This window comes from Gopherus evgoodei, chromosome 8 (genome assembly GCF_007399415.2).
Source record: "Gopherus evgoodei ecotype Sinaloan lineage chromosome 8, rGopEvg1_v1.p, whole genome shotgun sequence".
Classification (NCBI taxonomy): Eukaryota; Metazoa; Chordata; order Testudines; family Testudinidae; genus Gopherus; species Gopherus evgoodei.
Window position 1 is genome coordinate 69,728,283 of NC_044329.1, and position 19,361 is coordinate 69,747,643.

The window sequence follows — 19,361 nt, forward strand, 5'->3', positions numbered from 1 at the left end:
AATCTTGCCTTCACACTACTACTGTGAATATACTTTCTATAGTATTCAAAGGATACCTTTATTTTGATCCAGTGGAGTAGTCACAGTCCATAAGTAGTTCTGATATTAACCTTGAAAACTGTTGTATCCAACAAAATTTTGGTTTTTTACCTGTGAGATAGTTGCATCTTCTTTGGTCTCTTCAGAAAGGTGTAGGTCAGATCCTATAAATGCTGTCAAGTGTCCTACATGTTTTCCTGCTTGTTTCACTATTTGGATTATTTTGGAGTGTGCTTCTGTTACCATTGAGGATATATCTGAACAACAACCCTGAGAAATGAAAATAATAATTTAGTTAGAAAACTTCTGAAATAAAAGTGTAAATGTTTTATATGTGCAATTGAAAATAGTGTTTAAACTATCCTGAAGCATTACCAATATCATATCCTTAATATTACTAATTAGTGGCTCAGCCATTGTCTCAAATAAAAATGGAACGAACCTCGCAACCACATACAGAAAAATTATCATTACCCTGCAGGATTAAAAATCTTAACTGCAAACACATGTTAGAATAGAATAGAAGGAATAATAAATGGGTTTTAAAAATCCATAATCAATAACTTTATATAGAATGGCATGAACAGACAATGACAAGTCTATCAAATTACAAAATATCTAAAGAGACAATCATTTAAAAGAAAATAACCACCAAGCATACTTGTCGAAAGTGCAGTATATTTATTCATCCAGCAAAGCATTCACAGAGAACATGATTAATTTAAAACTGGCTGTAGCATGTTTATCATATCTTTTACCAAAGTCAGCTTGTGATTATATGCATTGTGTGGCAGATTGTTGTAACAAAGTCTATGGCCAATAATATGAGTATATACACATTACACAACTCTAGATATAGTTTTAATTATTTTTTCTTTCAATTATTTATATGAAAATATAGTGGATATAATTTACCTGCAACAGTAATTGTAAATAACCTCCCAAGTTTTTTACACCCTGTCTCAATTCATCATCAATTTTTAAGGAATCAGTACATTTTTGGAAACTATAAAGCCAATGCTCGGTTAGAACCACAAGTTGTTCAAAAGCAGAGGTAATTCTGATGCTGCAGGACTGAGTAGCACGATCAAGAAAGAAAACTACAAAAAAAAAAAGGAAGATCATTCAGAATCTCAGGTCTGCAAATGAAAGCGGGAACATTTATATTTAAGTGTAAGACATGACAGAATAAACAGTGTAGAATATTTTGTTTATGTTAGTACGAATTAAGCTTACAATTATCTTGACTTTCTTCATCTTGCTGTTCATAGGCATTTGAAATAGCAGTTACTCCAGTATAAATAGTAAGCAAATTAGTTAGGAGACGATCTGCTATACTCTTTTCTTCTGCATGATTCTGTCCTAGTAAATCCAAAGCTGAACCAATTAATTCTTTGCAAATTCCAGGTAGAAATGATTCAGAAGAACCTGAACATATGCTGCTGGATTTATTGACTGAACCTGTATTAATAGAAAAGCAACATGAATTAAAAGTTCCTTACAAAACTAGTGGGTCTGTTAGACAAATGTATCCTCTTATGATAGTTTCATGTTGGTTCCTTCTGTCTCTACTATCTAACCTGAAGGATGAAAATAATTATGAAAAATAAATTAGACATACTTCTGTTGAGAAAATTTAATCCCGTTAAAGTTTCTATTAGTTAAACGAGAAAAGCATGAAAAGAAAACAAGCATATTTTAAAGTGAAATAGATAATAATGTACACTTTCACAAAACTATTCTTTCCAATTGCACTTATCAGTAGCTATGATAAAACAAAAGCACAGCTGATCTAAAATGAGCGAACACATAAGTATAAAATATTTGGAAGACTCAGATAACTTATATCTGAAAAACATACGTTTTAAAATTTTAATTTCTGAAATTTGTAACCAACAAACCAGAGACAATGTCAGAGACGTTGAGTAACTAGCAACATCTCAAGCAACGAATCACTCAGGTGACTGTATTGGAATTAATAGTCTCTGGTACAGCCAACACTAGGCGCTGGTTGACAGCATCATCCTAGTTAACCTTCAATGGCTAAGTGTATGGAGTTTCCAGCCAAAACCCTCAGCATGATAGGCAGAAGCTTTGCTCACGAGGGTTTTACCCTCAAGAAGGATAACACAAAGTTTTAGGCAAAGAAATGGTGTAAGGTCTACAGGCAGGCACAGGAACACCGACTACAAATCTGAATATTTTGCTTGTAAAATGTCAGGCTTCTCATTTTCTTTACAATAAATTCTCAAATTATTACACAAGCATACATTACTACTACTACTACTAAGCTACAAGTTTCCAGCTTCTCAGTGTGAAATAAAAGGTAATCTGCCATACAGAAAAAAAAGCACCTGATAAGTGTGACGTGTGTAGAGTCTGGATTGGCTGCAATTTTATATCAGACAAACATCCAGAAATTCTCCTGTTCTTCATGAAACTTCTGCTCCTAGAATATGAGGGCATGGAGGAGAAACACAAGAGAGACAGGTCTTTATTTAAATTTATTCCAGAAGGTCAGTGGAAAATTGCAGACGACATTTGCCCTCAGAAAGATTAGTGAGAATCCCACTTATCTTTCAGGGACCGGATCAAAACAGCACAGACCATAGGTGTACCAGTCATCACTGTCCCCTTCCATATGAGCCAGGAAATAAAGATCAAGGGAGATCCTCAGTTAATGTGAAGTGTCATACTTCCATCTGAGTCAATGGAATAATAACAAATTTACCTGTACTGATTATCTTCCCCTACTCTCCAACTAGAACTTCTGTGTGACTCACTTTTATTACACTGGACTCTCTTCAATTTGATTATATAAGCAGGAATGATGATCAATTAAAACAACAGAATTTACCCTCCTCAAGAGTCAGCTTCCTCCAAGTTCAGTTCCTTCCAATATGAATGAATAAAGCATTAGCCCCATGGTTCTCCACCAGGTTTCAGGGTGTCTGTCAAGCAGGACCAGTGTTAGACTCGCTGGGGCCCAGGACAGAAAGCCTAAGCCCTGCAGGGCTGAATCCCAGGGCCATGGGCCCCACCACACAGGGCTGAAGCAAAAGCCTGAGCAACTTAGATTCACAGGGCTCCCTGTGGTGCAGACCCCGGACAATTGCCCTGCTTGCAACTCCTTAATGTTGGCCCTGGTTTTTATATGCAGAAAATAAGTTGTTGTGGCACAGGTGGGCCATGGAGTTCTTAATCACATGTTGGGGAGGCCTCAGAAAGAAAGAGGTCAAGGACCCCTGCTTTAGCCTACATACCACCCTATCTACATGTCTCACCCTCAGTCATAGAATTCTTGGAGAAGGTGGCTATCTTCACTCAGCCACAGAAAATGGGAATATATAAACTTCTCTTTCTGTGCCTGCACAACACAGACATTGGGTTCTGAACATAGTACCTCAGCAGGCATCCAGGGAAGAGGTTAGACTAACCACGGAGATCTTGTTTTCTCTAAAAAAAATTTTTCCTTAAAAACCACATATTAGCTAACCCATGGTATCTACCATGTGGCAAAATCCTAGTGCCAACAAGGCAGTTGTAATTTTCACATTCGTTTGCTGGGCGAGATAAACCTTAGATTACGTCTTAGCTAACATGCAGTAAAAAACCTGCAACCTTCTTACCTACAGTGGGCATACCCTGAAAAGATTTAGGACCATAGAGGCATGCACACAAATGGGAGGCCATGTTCTTCTACTTATCCCTCTACCAGATGGCTCCCTAAGGGAGGGGAACTCTAAGCACTATGCCTATTTTGTAAGAGCCCTACTGACTAGGTAAAAACTCCCCCTACATTGACATTCTGCTTAGCAATGTAGGTGGCTCCAGATGCATCAGACTTATTGACAGCAGGTTTCGTTACATTCATATAAACAGCAGTATGACCCCCCCGCATAGCTATGTGAGGTTCCTGGTGCTATCCAGACAGATCAAATATACTAACACCATAGTATTATCAGAGTTTATGAGGAAACACCTGCATACCTTGGAGGCGGTCAGTTTAGCTGACCTTAGATTGGGGCAAATTCAATTAAGTAAACTTGAGATCTAGACAGTATCTGAAAATCTCAAACTAAGGGGATTTGCAACAGAACAAAGCCCAGTAGCCATACCTGACGAATAGTCGTCAGACTCCGATCTCTTCCTCTGTAGAAGCTGCTGACTGAGATGGACTGATCTCTCGTTTGAACAGAAACTAGACTAAGTGAGGCTCAATTTCTCTCTTTTAATAACTTATAAGGCCCCCATTACTTTACTATCTAAGCATCTAACAGTCTTTAATGTATTTATCCTCTCAACACTTCTGTGAGGCAGGGTAGTACTATTATCCATATTTTACAGATGGGGTACAGAGACTGTGACCTGCCCAAGGTCACACAGGAAGTCTGTGGCAGAGGAGGGACTTCAACCAAGGTCTCCCCAGGAGTAGGCTAGTGCCTTAATCCTTGGACTATCCTTCCTTTCAAAAACCTAGAGAAAACAAAGGACTGCTTCCTCCCCGATTCACAGGACTTAGCAATGTGAAACCTGGCGCTGCCCCTTTAGAGAAAAAGCTGATTTTTGGACCCTGTCAGAAGAAAATAACTGCATACAGTCAGCCACCCACCTTCTTTTTAAGGGAGTAAGTGACAATAGCTTTGCTTTTCTCTGTGTCTATTTGCTGGTTGAACAAACTTAACACCACACGTCAAGGGTGGCATCAAAGGACACAGAATGCTTTTTCAAAAACAAACTGCTAATTACCCAAATCCACACATTTTTAAATGAACTCTTACTCACTCTCCATGCCATGAGGTTTACTATTTTCTTTTCCCCCTGCTATAACCAGCAACATCAAACTCCTACATGGAAACTGAATTCAATTTCCTTCACCATTAGTGATGTCACTAAAGGCTGGTCCACATTACGGGGGGGAAATCGATCTTAGATACGCAACTTCAGATACGTGAATAACGTAGCTGAAGTCGAATATCTAAGATTGGATTACTCACCCATCCACACCGCGCGGGATCGATGTCCGCGGCTCCCCCTGTCTATTCCGGAACTCCGTTGGGGTTGATGGAGTTCCGGAATCGATATAAGCGCGCTCAGGGATCGATATATCGCATCTAGATTAGACACGATATATCGATCCCCGAGCAATCGATTTTAACCCGCCGATACGGTGGGTAGTCTGGACGTGGCCTAAGTGTTACAGAAGAAACACAGAACTTTGAACTCAGGTGTTGACAGTTCAAAAGCTTTTTCTTTCAATTCACTTTTATATAGAATATTGTTTAAAATATGTAGATTAAATACACAACTGAGACTCTGACAGTGCACAGAAATAGCATTCCATTACTGCCCAGCAAGCAACAGACCAGGAAAGCTGTTGCTGTTCCAACTTTATTCTATTGTTAAACCAATATTTAGACTAGAAATAGAGAAACTGCCTGTCAGATTCCTTTTAAAGAACTTTTATTTAACCCCAAGGTCAACAACGCATATAAAGATTTACAATCAGCTGAACCAAACTGCTTTACTGCAGAATAACAGTATCATATCTGTGCCCAGTAGCAAAGCCATAATTAAGGATCTGTCAGCATTTCCATTATAAGCTACTATTTGCAGGAGTTTGCAATTCAGTCGTAAACACTGTTACAAGGCTAAAACTTCATGTAAAAGGTCTTAGCTCAGCAGCAATTTACTTCTTTAAATATGATGCTTTTAAATTATACAAGTGTAAATAAAACCTTCTAAACCAGACACTATTTTGTACTGCTGATAGCTAAACACATTTGGGAAAAAAATTGTTTTAGAACATATTTTTGGTATTTTTCACCTTTCCCTAAAAACCCTCCCCCACACAACTTCAAGATTTAGGATAGGGCTGTCAATCAATTAAAAAAGTTAATCATGATTAATTGCATTGTTAATAATAGAATATAATTTAAATATTTTTTGATGTTTTCTACATTTTCAAATATATTGATTTCAATTACAACACAATACAAAGTCTACAAGGCTCATTTTTTATTACAAATATTTGCACTGTAAAAAAGAAAATAGTATTTTTCAGCTCACCTACTACAAGTACTGTAGCGCAATCGCATTATCATGAAAAGAGAACTCTCAAATGTAGAATTAAGTACAATAAAAACCTGCATTCAAAAAATAAAACAATGTAAAACTTTAGAGCCTACAAGTTGACTCAGTCCTACTTCTTGTTCAGCCAAATGCTAAGAAAAACAAGTTTGTTTACATTTACAGGAGATAATGCTGCCCACTTCTTAATTAAAATGTTACCTGAAAGTGAGAACAGGTATTTGCATGGCACTCTTGTGGCCGGCATTGCAAAATATTTACATGCCAGATGTGCTAAAGATTCATATTTCCATTGATGCTTTAACCACCATTCCAGAGGACAAGTGTCCATGCTAATGACAGGTTCTGCTCAATAACAATCCAAAGCAGTGTGGACTGATGCATGTTCATTTTCATCATCTGAGTCAGATGTCACCAGCAGAAGGTTGATTTTCTTTTACGGTGGTTTGGGTTCTGTAGTTTCCGCATCAAAAAGTGTTGCTCTTTTAAGACTTCTGAAAGCATGCTCCATGCCTCATCCCTCAGATTTTGGAAGACAGTTCAGATTCCTAAATCTTGGGCCAAGTACTGTAACTATCTTGCAGTGAAAAAGTGGTCTTAAAACAAACAACATGTGCTGGGTCATCATTCAAGACTGCTATAGCATGAAATATATGGCAGAATGCTGGTAAAACAAAGCAGGAGACATACACTTCTCCCCCAAGTAGTTCAGTCATTGATTTAATTAATGTATTATTTTTTTAAATGAGCATCACCACCATGGAAGCATGTCCTCTGGAACGATGTCCGAAGCATGAAGAGGCATATGAATCTTCAGCACGTGGCACATGAATATCTTGTGACACAAGCTATAACAGTAGCTGTGAATGACTGTTCTCACTTTCAGGTGACACTGTAGTTAAGAAGTGGACAGCATTATCTCCCGCAAATGTGAACAAACTTGTTTCTCTTGTGATTGGCTGAACAAGAAGTAGGACTGAATGGACTTATAGGGTCTAAAGTTTTACATTGTTATGTTTGAGTGCAGTTATGTAACAAAAAACCCTTACATCTGTAAGCTCCACTTTCATGATAAAGAGATTGCACTACAGTACCTGTATGAGGTACACTGAAAAATACTGTTTCATTTATTTTTACAGTGCAAATATTTAATAAAAATAATAAAGCGAGCACTGTACACTTTGTATTCTGTGCTGTAATTGAAAGAGATACATTTAAAATGAAGAAAAACATCCAATAATATTGAATAAATTTCAATTGGTATTCTATTGCTTAACAGTGTGATTAATTGTTTTAATCGTGATTTTTTTTTTAGTTAAATTGCATGAGTTAACTGCGATTAATCGACAGCCCTAATTTAGGATTATAAAGTAACTGCTGTGCATGACAGATAACTATTCTCTTTAGTTAGATTTACTGCTTACTTGATAGTCCACAATGTTCAAGATATTATAGCTTTACAATGCCCACTGAAAAAGTCATAAAAAATGTATTGTACCTATATACACTAAGTCTGCCTTTAAAGATACCCTTTTTTATTTTTTCCTATGATGCATGAATGTGGCCTGAGGTTGTGGTGGGAGGAAATTTTTTTTTTTTTTTTAAGAAGTTCAGGTACAAATTCATGCCAATACAACCTTAACTCTGCCCATCAGAGCTGGCAATAGCCACTGGGACTTATCTGCATGTACTCCAGCTTTATTCACTGCATAAGGTATAATTGTACTGAATGGCAGAAGAAGCTGTAATAGCTTGGAACAGCTATGATTGTGATACAAGGTGTCCTGGGAGACTGTGGCCCTCTGGGAGTAGTGTTAGCCCCTCTCCCTGACCCATGTGTGTAATCACACGAAAGAGGTGCAAGAAAGGGGGGGGGGAAAAAGGGTGCCTGTGTCCCTTGACAGACCCAGTATGCCTCATTTCATCACTGCGCTGTGTAGGCTGTGTCACTAGCAGGGCCTGGGAACTTCTTGCCATGGGGATTGTCAGCAGTTAGGTGGGAAATGAGCGTGGTCTGTGATTTTAAGGAAGGGTAAGTGAAAGGATAATCCTATTGGGAACCAGGAAGAGGGTGCCCACTGCTAAAGGACCCACCCCCCGAGCCTAAGGGGAGGATCCACAGGGCCTGGAAACCAAATAATTCCGGCGGACAACAATGAGATAACAGGAATGAGAGTGAGGTCAAAGGGTCAAACAAAGGGAACCTGACAGGGACACCAAGCAGCACCCACTGCTCCTCAAAGACGTCAAGGGAGCCAGCGGACGCCACCCAGAGGAACTCTGCCCGGATGCATGAACGGACAGAGGATCGGAAATTGGCCCCACCGTCACAAGAGACCCAATTGGCCAACCTCCTCTCCCTGGTTTTATAGATGGCCGTTTTAGCCAGGGCCTGGAGGAGGCTGACCAGGAAGACCCGTGACTTTGTGGGGCCACAGATAGGGAGTACATAAATAAAAAGATGAGGGGGAAAAGTGCAACCAAAATCTTAAAATATTTGTGAAGAGCCGGAATAGGGGCTGTAGCCTGGCGTACTCCAAGTAAATGTGCGCCAGGGTTTCCCTCACACCGCAAAAGGGGCAGGTGTCCAGGACAGGGGAAAACCGCGCCAAGTACAGCCCCATGAAGGAGTCGCCAACTAATATCCATTGTATTTAAGAAAGGATAATGTTTGGTGGTATAGTGTGCCTAAGGTGAAGGGGTTGTGAAAGGGGTTGAATAGGTGTAAAATTTAGTATATGTGGAGTTCTTTCTGTGGAATAAGCCAAGTATGAAAGTATATGGAGCTCCTGTGCAATCCATAGCAAAGGCAAGTGAGAATATCTTTTATGGGCTTATTGGGGCAGACTTAAGGCTGCACAGGTATTTACTGTAACTCTATATTTCCTGGTTTTCACAAGCTTGAGCTTTGCTGAACTCAGTGTTCTGGTAGGGCATCAGCTATCACCAGGCAACCTTAACTCTTCATTAAAGTTTTGGGGTGGAGGCTTTTTTGGACAATTTATAGATATAATGGCAAACCACTCTTAGTATAGACATGGTCAAGTTCATGTGACTGGTTCCTCTTAAAAAAACCCACACCTCTACACAAACATTCAATCTCAAGAATTAAATTGATTGCTACTTTGTAAAGTAAATCTGGACACTCCCCAAACTATCTTAAATTAATTGTCAACCCATTAGGCAAAACACTTAAGTGCAGACAAGCCTTAAAATAGACCTCCAGCAAAAGTAGTGCAAGACTCAACATTCTCGATCTCTCCAAGGGAAAACATAAGGAAAAAAAGCATTAGAAAAACCCACACCTTTCAGGCCTCCTAGGTACATCATAAAGTAACAAGGCGGGATGTAATCCATTTTATTTTTAAGGTTACTTCTAAAAAAAGATACAAAAAAGTCACTGCTAAGTGCATCACATTCACAATAGGAAAGTCATTAATATGCATGAAGAGCATACTTCTGCCATTCCACAAATACATGAAATTATATTTATTTCATTACTATTGGCATAATGTGTGCAAAAGAGCTTCAGAGCCTGCTAAGATTATATCAGTGCTATTCCACCTTCCTTGCCAATACACAAGTTGAATGGGAAATAATTTTTAACATGTAAGTATCAGCACCATAATAAGGCAAACAATCAATAATGTTATTTATTCAGACAATTAATTATACCAAACAAGTTTAAAAATTACATTTTCAGAAATATAAAAAATTAGAATAATAAATTATTTACCTCCTTTTGGAAAAGGAAGAAATGGATGTAGTTGTAAGGTCAGGTTCCCAGTCATCAGCAGGGTCATAAAATACATCATCAGCTTTGTTACTACTGTTAGTCTGAAAGGAGAAGAAAATCTAGTTCTTTTAGCTATGTTAAAGAGAGGAATGGTATAATAAAAAAGTGTATAATTTATTTGTAAAGAAAGTAGGCTGGTCATTAAAATTAGCATTTGTCTTTTGAAATAAATGTTTGCTTGCTTGTTAAGGTTATGTCAACTTGAGACACAAAGGCCTAATGTAAACTGATAGCAATGAACTTGAAGTACTTAACATATTTGTAAATGCTAATGCAGAAAGGTCTCCACAGATTTGTTCCAGGCTACAAACTTTTATGGAGTGTCCACACTAGCCTTTACAAACAAGATAAAAGTTTAGGGAAGACAATGTTATCCAGCATCCTGGATTTGGGAGAGCCAAGGACAAAACTACTTTACAGTTCACTCCCTAAGACAGAAGCATAAAGACTAAATGCATTTAGATTTCACTAAAGGGTCTTGCATTATTATAACATTTAGAAATACATAACAATTCTAGCCATATTTTTCCATATGTAATAGGACCTGATCTCTAGTATTGCCAAGACCAAAGCAGGTCCTAACAACAAATATACCTAAACATAGTTTTGTTATTTGATACACATACACAAACAGAATTTCCCCCAACTCCATCCCCACACCTCCATTTACAAAATTTGAACTAGATAATACTGAAGGAAGAATTCTGGAGCTTTCTTTTTAAATTTCTGATTTCAGATACCTACTTGTGTCTGAAGAAATTACCTTTTCAAATGAAAGGGTTTCAGGTTTCACAATTTGAGGGGCAATTTTCTTTGAAAGGTTTGATAAAAATTACAGAACAACATTTCCAAACATGAAAAGTCAGTATTTTTTCTACTGAGAAAATTTTCTGATTGTATTTTTTGGGCTCCAGTAGCACAAATCGTTTTTTCAAATTCCAAGCCTGACATTGAGTTAGGCTTGCTCTACAATATAAAGTTAGGTTGACGTGTCAACCTGGTTGTACATTTAAATGTCTCTGCCACTGATGTGCCCCATTACACTAACATAGAAACACCAGCTCCCTGAGCAGCATTGTGCTATGGTCAACGTGCAGAAATTGACACAGCTCAAGTATAGACATGGAGTTACCCATGTCGACCCAAAAAATCCTCCAGCAGCTGCCCCACAATGCCCGACACTTACTGCTCTGGTCACAATTGTTAACTCCGGGGTCATGCATGCCAGAAGCCCCCCCACCTTTAAAACCCCTCAGGTATTTTTAAATGCCTTTTCCTAGTTGTTCAGCTGGGGGAGCACGCTTTTATCTGCTCTCCTTTGTTGTATGCAACTTCCCAGCTGACTATGTCAGCTACATACTCCAGATGCACTCCTGCCTGGAGTAGAGAGGAGCTGTTTGATCTTCTGGGTCTGCAGGGAGAAGGGCTGTGCAGGCACAGCTCTGAACCAGCTGTAGAAGTGTCAACATCTATGAACAGATTGTTGAGGGGACGCAGGAGAAGAGGGTATTACAAGCACCAGCAATAGTGTCATATGAAAGCCAAGAAATTGTGTCAGGCCTATCTGAAGGCCAGGGAGGGTAACAATCAATCTGGTGCTGAGTCATAGACCTCCTGCTTAAACCCCACCACCACCCAGCACACCTTAGATACCTCTGTGGTGCCTGAGTCAAAGGCCCCTGCCATGAACAGTGAGGAGGACTATGACAACAACAAGGGAGAGGTGGTGGCATATGGGGACAGATGACCAGGAGGGTCCAGCTGTGTTGTAAGCCAGGACCTGTTTTTGACTCCACTGCAGTTCAGCCAGTCTCTGCAGTTGAACATAGGCAAAGTAGGGAAAGGAACCTCAGGTAAGAATGTAAATACATTTCTCATTACTGTGAAGGCATCTCTAACAGCAGGACACAGCTATCTATTTTGCATTAATTTACTTGTACTACAGGAAGTAGCAGGATGACAAAGAGGTAGAGATGCTATCTGCTGTTTATTCCCCTGTAGAGTTAGGGCAACACGTGGAGCAGTTTGTTTATGTACACAGGGCTGTTTTTGTAAGTGAATAAAACTCCTTTGTTTTGAAAGTTGTTCATCTTTATTAGTTAACACCACATGTTGTGTAATGGTGCTGGCAGTGAAAGTAGTGGTCTTGTACACTCGCAACCTATAGGATCAGTGTCAAACAGAGTAGTTGTAATAAGTGTACATCAAGCACACCAACATTAATAGGTGATTGTAGCAGGGTGCTGGCACAAAAAGTACCTAATTACCCCAGCTCAGCCAGCTCCAATCAAGAGAAATAGATTGGGACTGGTGAAACAGACTTGATGCCTGGCCTGCGGATTGGCTCCACCTGCAGGCCTGACAAGCCAGCAGTTATTAGGGCTGGGAGCCAGCAGAAAGGCCAGACAGGGAAAGGTCAGTCTCCTAGCTGTGGGCTGACTGTAGGAAAAGGTGGAACTAACCCTGCACACCTTGTATATAGCTCACCACTGCGGTGGGAGAACTGTGTGTGTGTAAATAAAGACAAGGGTGCTGCATAACTGGAGGTCTCTGCATTTTAATGGAACAGCTAGCAGGCCCAGGAAGAGGGGCAGGGCACTGGACTCATTACAGTGATACATGCACAGAAGTACAGCAAGCACCACACAATTCCTAACAGGCCTCCAACTGCAGTGCCAAGTTGAGTACAGTACCTGACAGCACATTGCTGTGGCTTGCTGTTAAAATGCTCTTTCAAAGCTCCCTAAGCCATATAGCTCCTCATTGAGCTCATCTGATAGCCCTTGTGTCTGGCTGTTCAAACTCAGCAGACAGCCACTTCACCACCACCCCTGCAGCAAGTTTTCTCACTTTGCTTCACAATTTTGCACTGACATCCAGTCTGGTGAGTTGACAATCCCAGAGCCTTTTCAATCTACCTGTCATTCTGCACTGCTATAGTTGAATCTTTCCGTGGTGCTGTCAAGGTTACTGGTGTACAACTTCTAGCATTTCAATATTGTCAATGGTAATCTGCCAGTTGGGAAGGACGGTCCATACTTGTAGCTTTCTGAACAGTCCTGTGTTCTTAAAGTGTCATGCACCTTCCCTGACCAGCCAACATTGATGCATCCCCAGTGATCCACCAGCACTTGCATAAGCATGGAAAAAAAGAGACTGTTACCTTTTCCGTAACTGGTGTTCTTTGAGATGTGTTGCTTATATCCATTCCATAATAGGTGGGGGGGGGGGGAAAGCCGGTGGTGCCCCTTATACTGTGCCATGCAGGTGCCGCTCCAGAGAGCGCCAGAGCCAGTCCCCCACGGATACTGCTAAGAGAAAAACTTCTGGCACTGGTGTATGTGGTGAACACACACATCTAATATGGAATGGACATGAGCAAGCACTAAAAGAAATAGTCACCCTTTATGTTGATGTACTCTGTAGTAAGGTGAACTAGGGCCAAAACAGGAATGTGCATGCTGTCTATTGCTCCACCGCAGTTTGGGAGCCCCTTTAACTGAAAAGCCATTCACTATATCCTGCACATAGCAGAGAGTCACAGTCCTGCACAGCAGGAGATGATTAATGGCCCTGCACTTTTGCATGACCATGGCCCCCTACAGTGGATTTTCCTACTGACTGGTAACAATCCAGCATTGCAAATTTCCACAATGTAATCACCACTTGCTTCCCCACTAGAGTGACCAGATGTTCTGATTTTATAGAGACAGTCCTGATTTTTTGGTCTTTCTTATATAGGCTCCTATTACCCCGCTACCCCATCCTGATTTTTCACACTTGCTGTCTGGTCACCCTATTCTCCACTGTCAGTGCAGCTCTGAGTTTGCTGCCCCTGCACTGGATGGCTTGGGCGAGCTCAGCACACAGATCCAGGAACATGGCCTTGTACATCCAAAAGTTCTGCAGCCACTGCTCATCATCCCAAATTTGCATTATGATGCAATGCCACTACTCAGTGCTCATTTCTTGGTCCCACTAGTGGCACTCCACCATTTGCAGCAGTTCTGCGAATGCCACCAACAACCTTGAATTGGTTCGTGCTATGTCCCACAGCAAAGTGACTGCCAGGAAATCATCTCCATGGTTCTTCTTTGCAGCTCTGCAAATATCGGAGAATTGTGCATCCTGTGCTTTCAACACCCAGGACAACAGTGCAGAGCTGCGCAGGCCCCATGCTCTGTCAGAGATGACAGACAGCGGCAAGTCTCACACACGTTCATGGAAATTGAAAATGGGCAATAAAAATTATGGGGTACAGATATTATGGGATGGAGTACACTGCATTATGGGAAGTTGACCCTCTGCTCTCAGTCACTTCTGCACTAGCCGTTTCTGCCCCACCTTGCATTGTCAAAACTACCCAAAAGAACGCACACTCAGTGTTGCACTTTGGGATACCTCCCTATGGTGCCCTGCACATTGACACAAGTACTCCCGGTGAGCGCACACAGTACTGACACAAGGAGACAAGTATGCACATACACAAGAGATATACTAACCATAGTGGCTGTATGCTGAGTCAACAAAGCTTTGTTGTGTAGACATGGCCTGAATGCTCCATCAGAATTAGTGTTTTTGAAATGTTTGAAGAAATTTCATTTAGAAACAGCAAAAATCAAAATATTTGATTATAAACTTGACATAGCACATTGTTTTCTACTAATTTGTCAACAATGCATGAGGCTGTGCACAAAATAAATGTTGAAAAGAAAGAAGAACAAGTGTGCATATATCCAGAGCATCACACACTGAAGCACGTATAAACTAATTAAGACAAACTGTTTTATCGTCCCACTTGATAGCTTTGGACCCTTCCTGCACTGCAGCCAGCTCTCACCTCTGAATACCATCTAGTATGTTTGTTTTAGTATGCAATTAGATTACACTCTCACATATTGCACAGACTGAAGAAAAGATACTGCACTCTGCAAAGCTCCTGAAATGAGAACGGAAGTGCAGCAGAAAGACCACACTCTGTGCCCATTTTGTTGCCCTCCTAAAAATGGAAGGAACCTGAAGAGGCCCAGCAGGTTGGGTGGATTTTTCACTAGATTTCTTAAGCTACCCATTCTAAAACTTCACACAAGGTATAAATCCATGGTGCTCTTTAGGACATATTGTCCTAGAACATGGGCAATTTGCACTGCGCTTATATGTTTATAAACAATTGTACAAAGATGGATTTACTCTGACACATTTTCCTCCCCCACAGACCAAGGCCGACCATTTAAACTTTGATATGCAATGGGAAAAGAAGTTGCATATAGACAAGACTAAATAAAAAGGGCAATATAATTGTGAAGGTGTTGTCTCCCCTTCATGAAATTTCAAATTTAAAAAAAAGTTTTTTTTTTTTTTTTTTAATATGTACAATTGTGGAGTCAAATACAGATACCTTTCTTCTTTTTTTCCTGCCCTCCCTCTTCCTTTGCACGTGCTCCTCTTATGTACAAAGCATTAACATTAACACCATCTATCCTAATACAAAATACTGCATGTACAAAGGGAACAAGGTATAAATTCTATAGTCTGTCTAAAGGAGACGTAATGAGAGTGATGGAGATTTTTGCTGCATTTAACTAATATAGTTTAAAGAACAGTTTTTTAGGAGACAGATGTTTTACATGGAAAAAATTTCTAAGCCCTTCCTCTGCCCTTGAAAATCTAAGATTGCACATGAAAACAATGATCTGCCTGAATGTCAAATTGTGTGTTTGACTAGCAAGACCCAAAAACTAGTGAAAATTTGAAAAAAATCCATAACCTTTTACAACTGATATTTTCTCAGAATGTATGAGCACGAATGAGCACATGCGCACATACAACAGTTACAAACATGGGTCCAAGTCACGAAGCCATTACTCAATTTTTCCTAAGTAAATGAGAGCTTTACCTAAGGAAGGATGCAGTAAAAACTAAAACACATAAAACTGAGTAAAAACTAGGATTTCTCCTACCGTACATAAAAAGCACAGATGTTTAGTTCATTAAAATCTGACAAATTCTGAACTCTAACTCTAATTGATTTCATCAATATCTTAAATTAAATGTTTACAATTAGTCAAGTTTTTCTTCAATTCTTACAGACCTCATAGAGTTCTTTCATTGCTGCTAGCTTATATTCAAACTTCTCCAGGCTCCAGAAAGTTGCAATTCCCAGCTTGAGGTTACGAACCAGCACTTTAACAGAAGGTCCAGTGCCATTTCCTTGTTCTGATATATCATGTCTAATTTAAAAAAAATAAAAATACAAAAGCCATGATCACCAAAATTAACAAAAAAGAGTGGACTAGTGGATTAGTATGAGGCTAATAGTTTGCCAATAGTAGACAAAGATTGCTTTTGAAAAATTTGGCTTGCTTAAGTAACAAATAATATCAAGGGCCTAATTAAAATAATAGAATCATAGAACTGGAAGGAACCTGTAGAGGTCATCTAGTCTAGTCCCCTGCACTAGATGGCAGGACTAAGTATTATCTAGACCATTCCTGAGAGGTGTTTGTCTAACCTGCTCTTAAAAGTCTCCAATGATGGAGATTCCACAACCTCCCTAGGCAACTTATTTCAGAGCTTAACCACCCTAACAAGAAGTTGTTCCTAATGTCCAACCTAAACCTCCCTTGCTGCAATTTAAGCCCATTGCTTCTTGTCCTATCCTCAGGAGGTTAAGAAAAACATTGTTTCTTCCTCCTCCTTGTAACAATCTTTTACATACTTGAAAACTGTTATGTCCCCTCTCAGCCTTTTCTTTTCCAGACTAAACAAACCCAACTTTTTCCATCTTCCTTCATAGGTCATGTTTTCTAGACCTTTAATCATTTTTGTCAGTCTTCTCTGGACTTTCTCCAATTTGTCCACATCCTTCCTGAAATGTGACACCTGGAACTAGACACAGTACTCCAACTGAGGCCTAATCAGTGCGGAGTAGAGTGGAAGAATTACTTCTCGTGTCTTGCTTACAATACTCCTAATACAGGAATAATCAGGTTGGTTCTGTAAAATTTTCCTGTAACAGTCAGATTCAAGGGAGAAATTTCAAAATAATATACAAGATCCTGGCTCTTGAGAAGCCTTAAATAGAAGTTTCTCTGTCGTGTATTTATTATAAATCAGTTTACTCAAAATAGCTTACAAACCAACAGGTTTGAGTTAAGAGTATTAAGCAAAAGTCTTCTAAGAAAAAAGATAAGCTCATTCCACATCCAACATCAAATGTAGGTTGCTTTTTTTTTTTAAAAAACATGTGCCTTGTATGTGAATTAGGTAACTCACCTGCAGAAGACTGTGTGCTTTCCTAATTTGCTACTAATGGTATTGGCCTCCTGGATCATCAGAGAGAGTTTCATAGAATTCCAGTTAGGCTTAACTAAATAAAAAATACAAGATTATGGTTGACTGGATCAAACATAATGAAATGATTCCAGACGAAAAAAAGGAGACCTTTAAAGGAGTTCAGTGGACAAGGCAGTCTCACGGATTTCCAATTTATTGAAAACATTAAAAGACAGTTCACACTTTCAAAGGATGTTTCAAAACTGGAATGCCATTTAAATCATTGCAGGTATCGCATTTGCATGATTTTAGAAACAAATAAATTTTACCTTCCTGCTCTGGTCCTTCAGCCTCCACAACTGTGTTTCCTTCTCTTTCCCACAAAGCCTAGACCATCTCATGATGGGAGAGCCTTTGGTCTGCTGAGGAAGTACACTAATCTACATGTTTCTGTTTGTTCACCCAGCCCAACTAAATGTGAACAAACTATCACTCTAGCACTGCCTGATATGCATGTCTCAAAAAGGGCAAGGATCGCATCCCAACAATAAAGATGAAGATCTTATAACTTCAATACCACTGAGATAACGTGCTGGGGTAAGAGATTAAGCTACTAGGATCCCATCTCAGCCAGAAATGCAGCAATTGTCTCACAAGAAGGATAGTGAAAACAGAGACTAAAGAGGTCTCTCTGCCAGAAAGTAAACCTCCCAGCAAGCGGGAAGAAAAGGGGAGAAAGCCTCTCTCTCCATTGCCAGACAGCAGAGGAAATAATAATGAATTGAAAGTTACACTGTACACCAGGGGTGGCCAACCTGAGCCTGAGAAGGAGTCAGAATTTACCAAAGTATATTGCCAAACAGCCACGGTAATATCTCAGCAGCCCCCCAACTGCTCCTCAGCCCCCAGTGCCTCCCACCTGCCAGCAGCCCCCACCAAACAGTGCCTACTCCCACCTCCCACCACAATCAGCTGTTTTACGTGTGTAGGAGGCTGGGGGGGGGGGAGCGAGGGCATGCAAGGCTCAGGGGAAGAACCTTGGGGGAATGGGTGGAGTGGGGACAGGGCTTGGGGCAGAGCAGAAGGTTAAGCAGTGAACACCCCCTGGCACATTGGAAAGTTGGCTTCTATAGCTCCAGTCCCGGAATCAGTGCCTAGATAAGGAGCTGCATATAGCTCCAGAGCCACAGGTTGGCCACCCCTGCTGTACACAATCTCTCCACACATACACACCCCACACACATACTTGTTATAGTTTCATTCCCATTTCCACGATTCTGCTGGAGAGTTTCTATTTCTTTAGCAATTTTCTGCTTCTCAGCCTCCAGAGCTTCAAGAATCTTTGCGTGACGAATAGTATGATCTTCTAAAGCCTAAATAAAAGACATAGATCCATCCATGACAATGTTTTTACAAGAAGCAGAGAATAAAATGGAGTGAGAGGTTCTTATCTTTTGAGGCTGCATGCTTTACAATAAACTACTTTATCTGATCCCTCTACTACATCAATTAAGACGACACACATTCTACCAATTTTCATTGCTTGCTTAAATTCTCACATGTATATGTTGGAGCATTTATTATTTAAATAGGACTACTGAATTCAAGAAAAAGATAACAGAATTTTCTATTATTTTAAAAAGAAAAAAATTCTACCATAGAAGTTTAAAGATGAAAGAAAATGTCCACTAGCAGTCATGGAAAATACTGAAGTTTTGGTGTCTACTGCAGTCAGCAAATGTAGAAACCTAATATGGGTCAAAATGTAAGGTATTACATCTATTAATACGATTTAGGAATAATTCCTCATTTTCAGGGGTGCTGTCAAGTCTCCTTCAATGTTTTTATCTGAGGAAACAAGTTTTGAAAGTATTCTGGCTCCCTCAGCTATTTCCCCAAATACTTAACATTCTAGACATTGCTTGCACTTATGCCTGAGTCCATCATTTTTGGTGAGCTCAACATTTCCCTAAGTTTGGAATATCAGCAACCCAGCCCCCATTACATAAAATTATAGCTGATCTTGTTATTTTTGATACCCCAAATAGCAGCTGATTTAATAAGAGGGCTGTGAGAGAGACATGTCTGTCTTATAATCTTTTTGAGAGGATTATTTTTAAGAGAGCCAATGAAGTTAAATAATATTATAATGGTTTGTTTA

General features: G+C 39.8%; 1 protein-coding gene across 1 annotated transcript in view; it reads right to left on the reverse strand.

Annotated features, from left to right (window-relative positions):
- KIF14 (kinesin family member 14) overlaps positions 1 to 19,361 on the reverse strand; it is a 69,627-nt gene that overhangs the window by 21,584 nt on the left and 28,682 nt on the right. Inside the window, 8 exon segments of the mRNA XM_030573372.1 lie at positions 151 to 309; positions 955 to 1,139; positions 1,276 to 1,500; positions 2,394 to 2,488; positions 9,866 to 9,966; positions 16,017 to 16,155; positions 17,201 to 17,294; positions 18,447 to 18,573. Of these exon segments, the coding sequence (XP_030429232.1) occupies positions 151 to 309; positions 955 to 1,139; positions 1,276 to 1,500; positions 2,394 to 2,488; positions 9,866 to 9,966; positions 16,017 to 16,155; positions 17,201 to 17,294; positions 18,447 to 18,573 (1,125 nt within the window).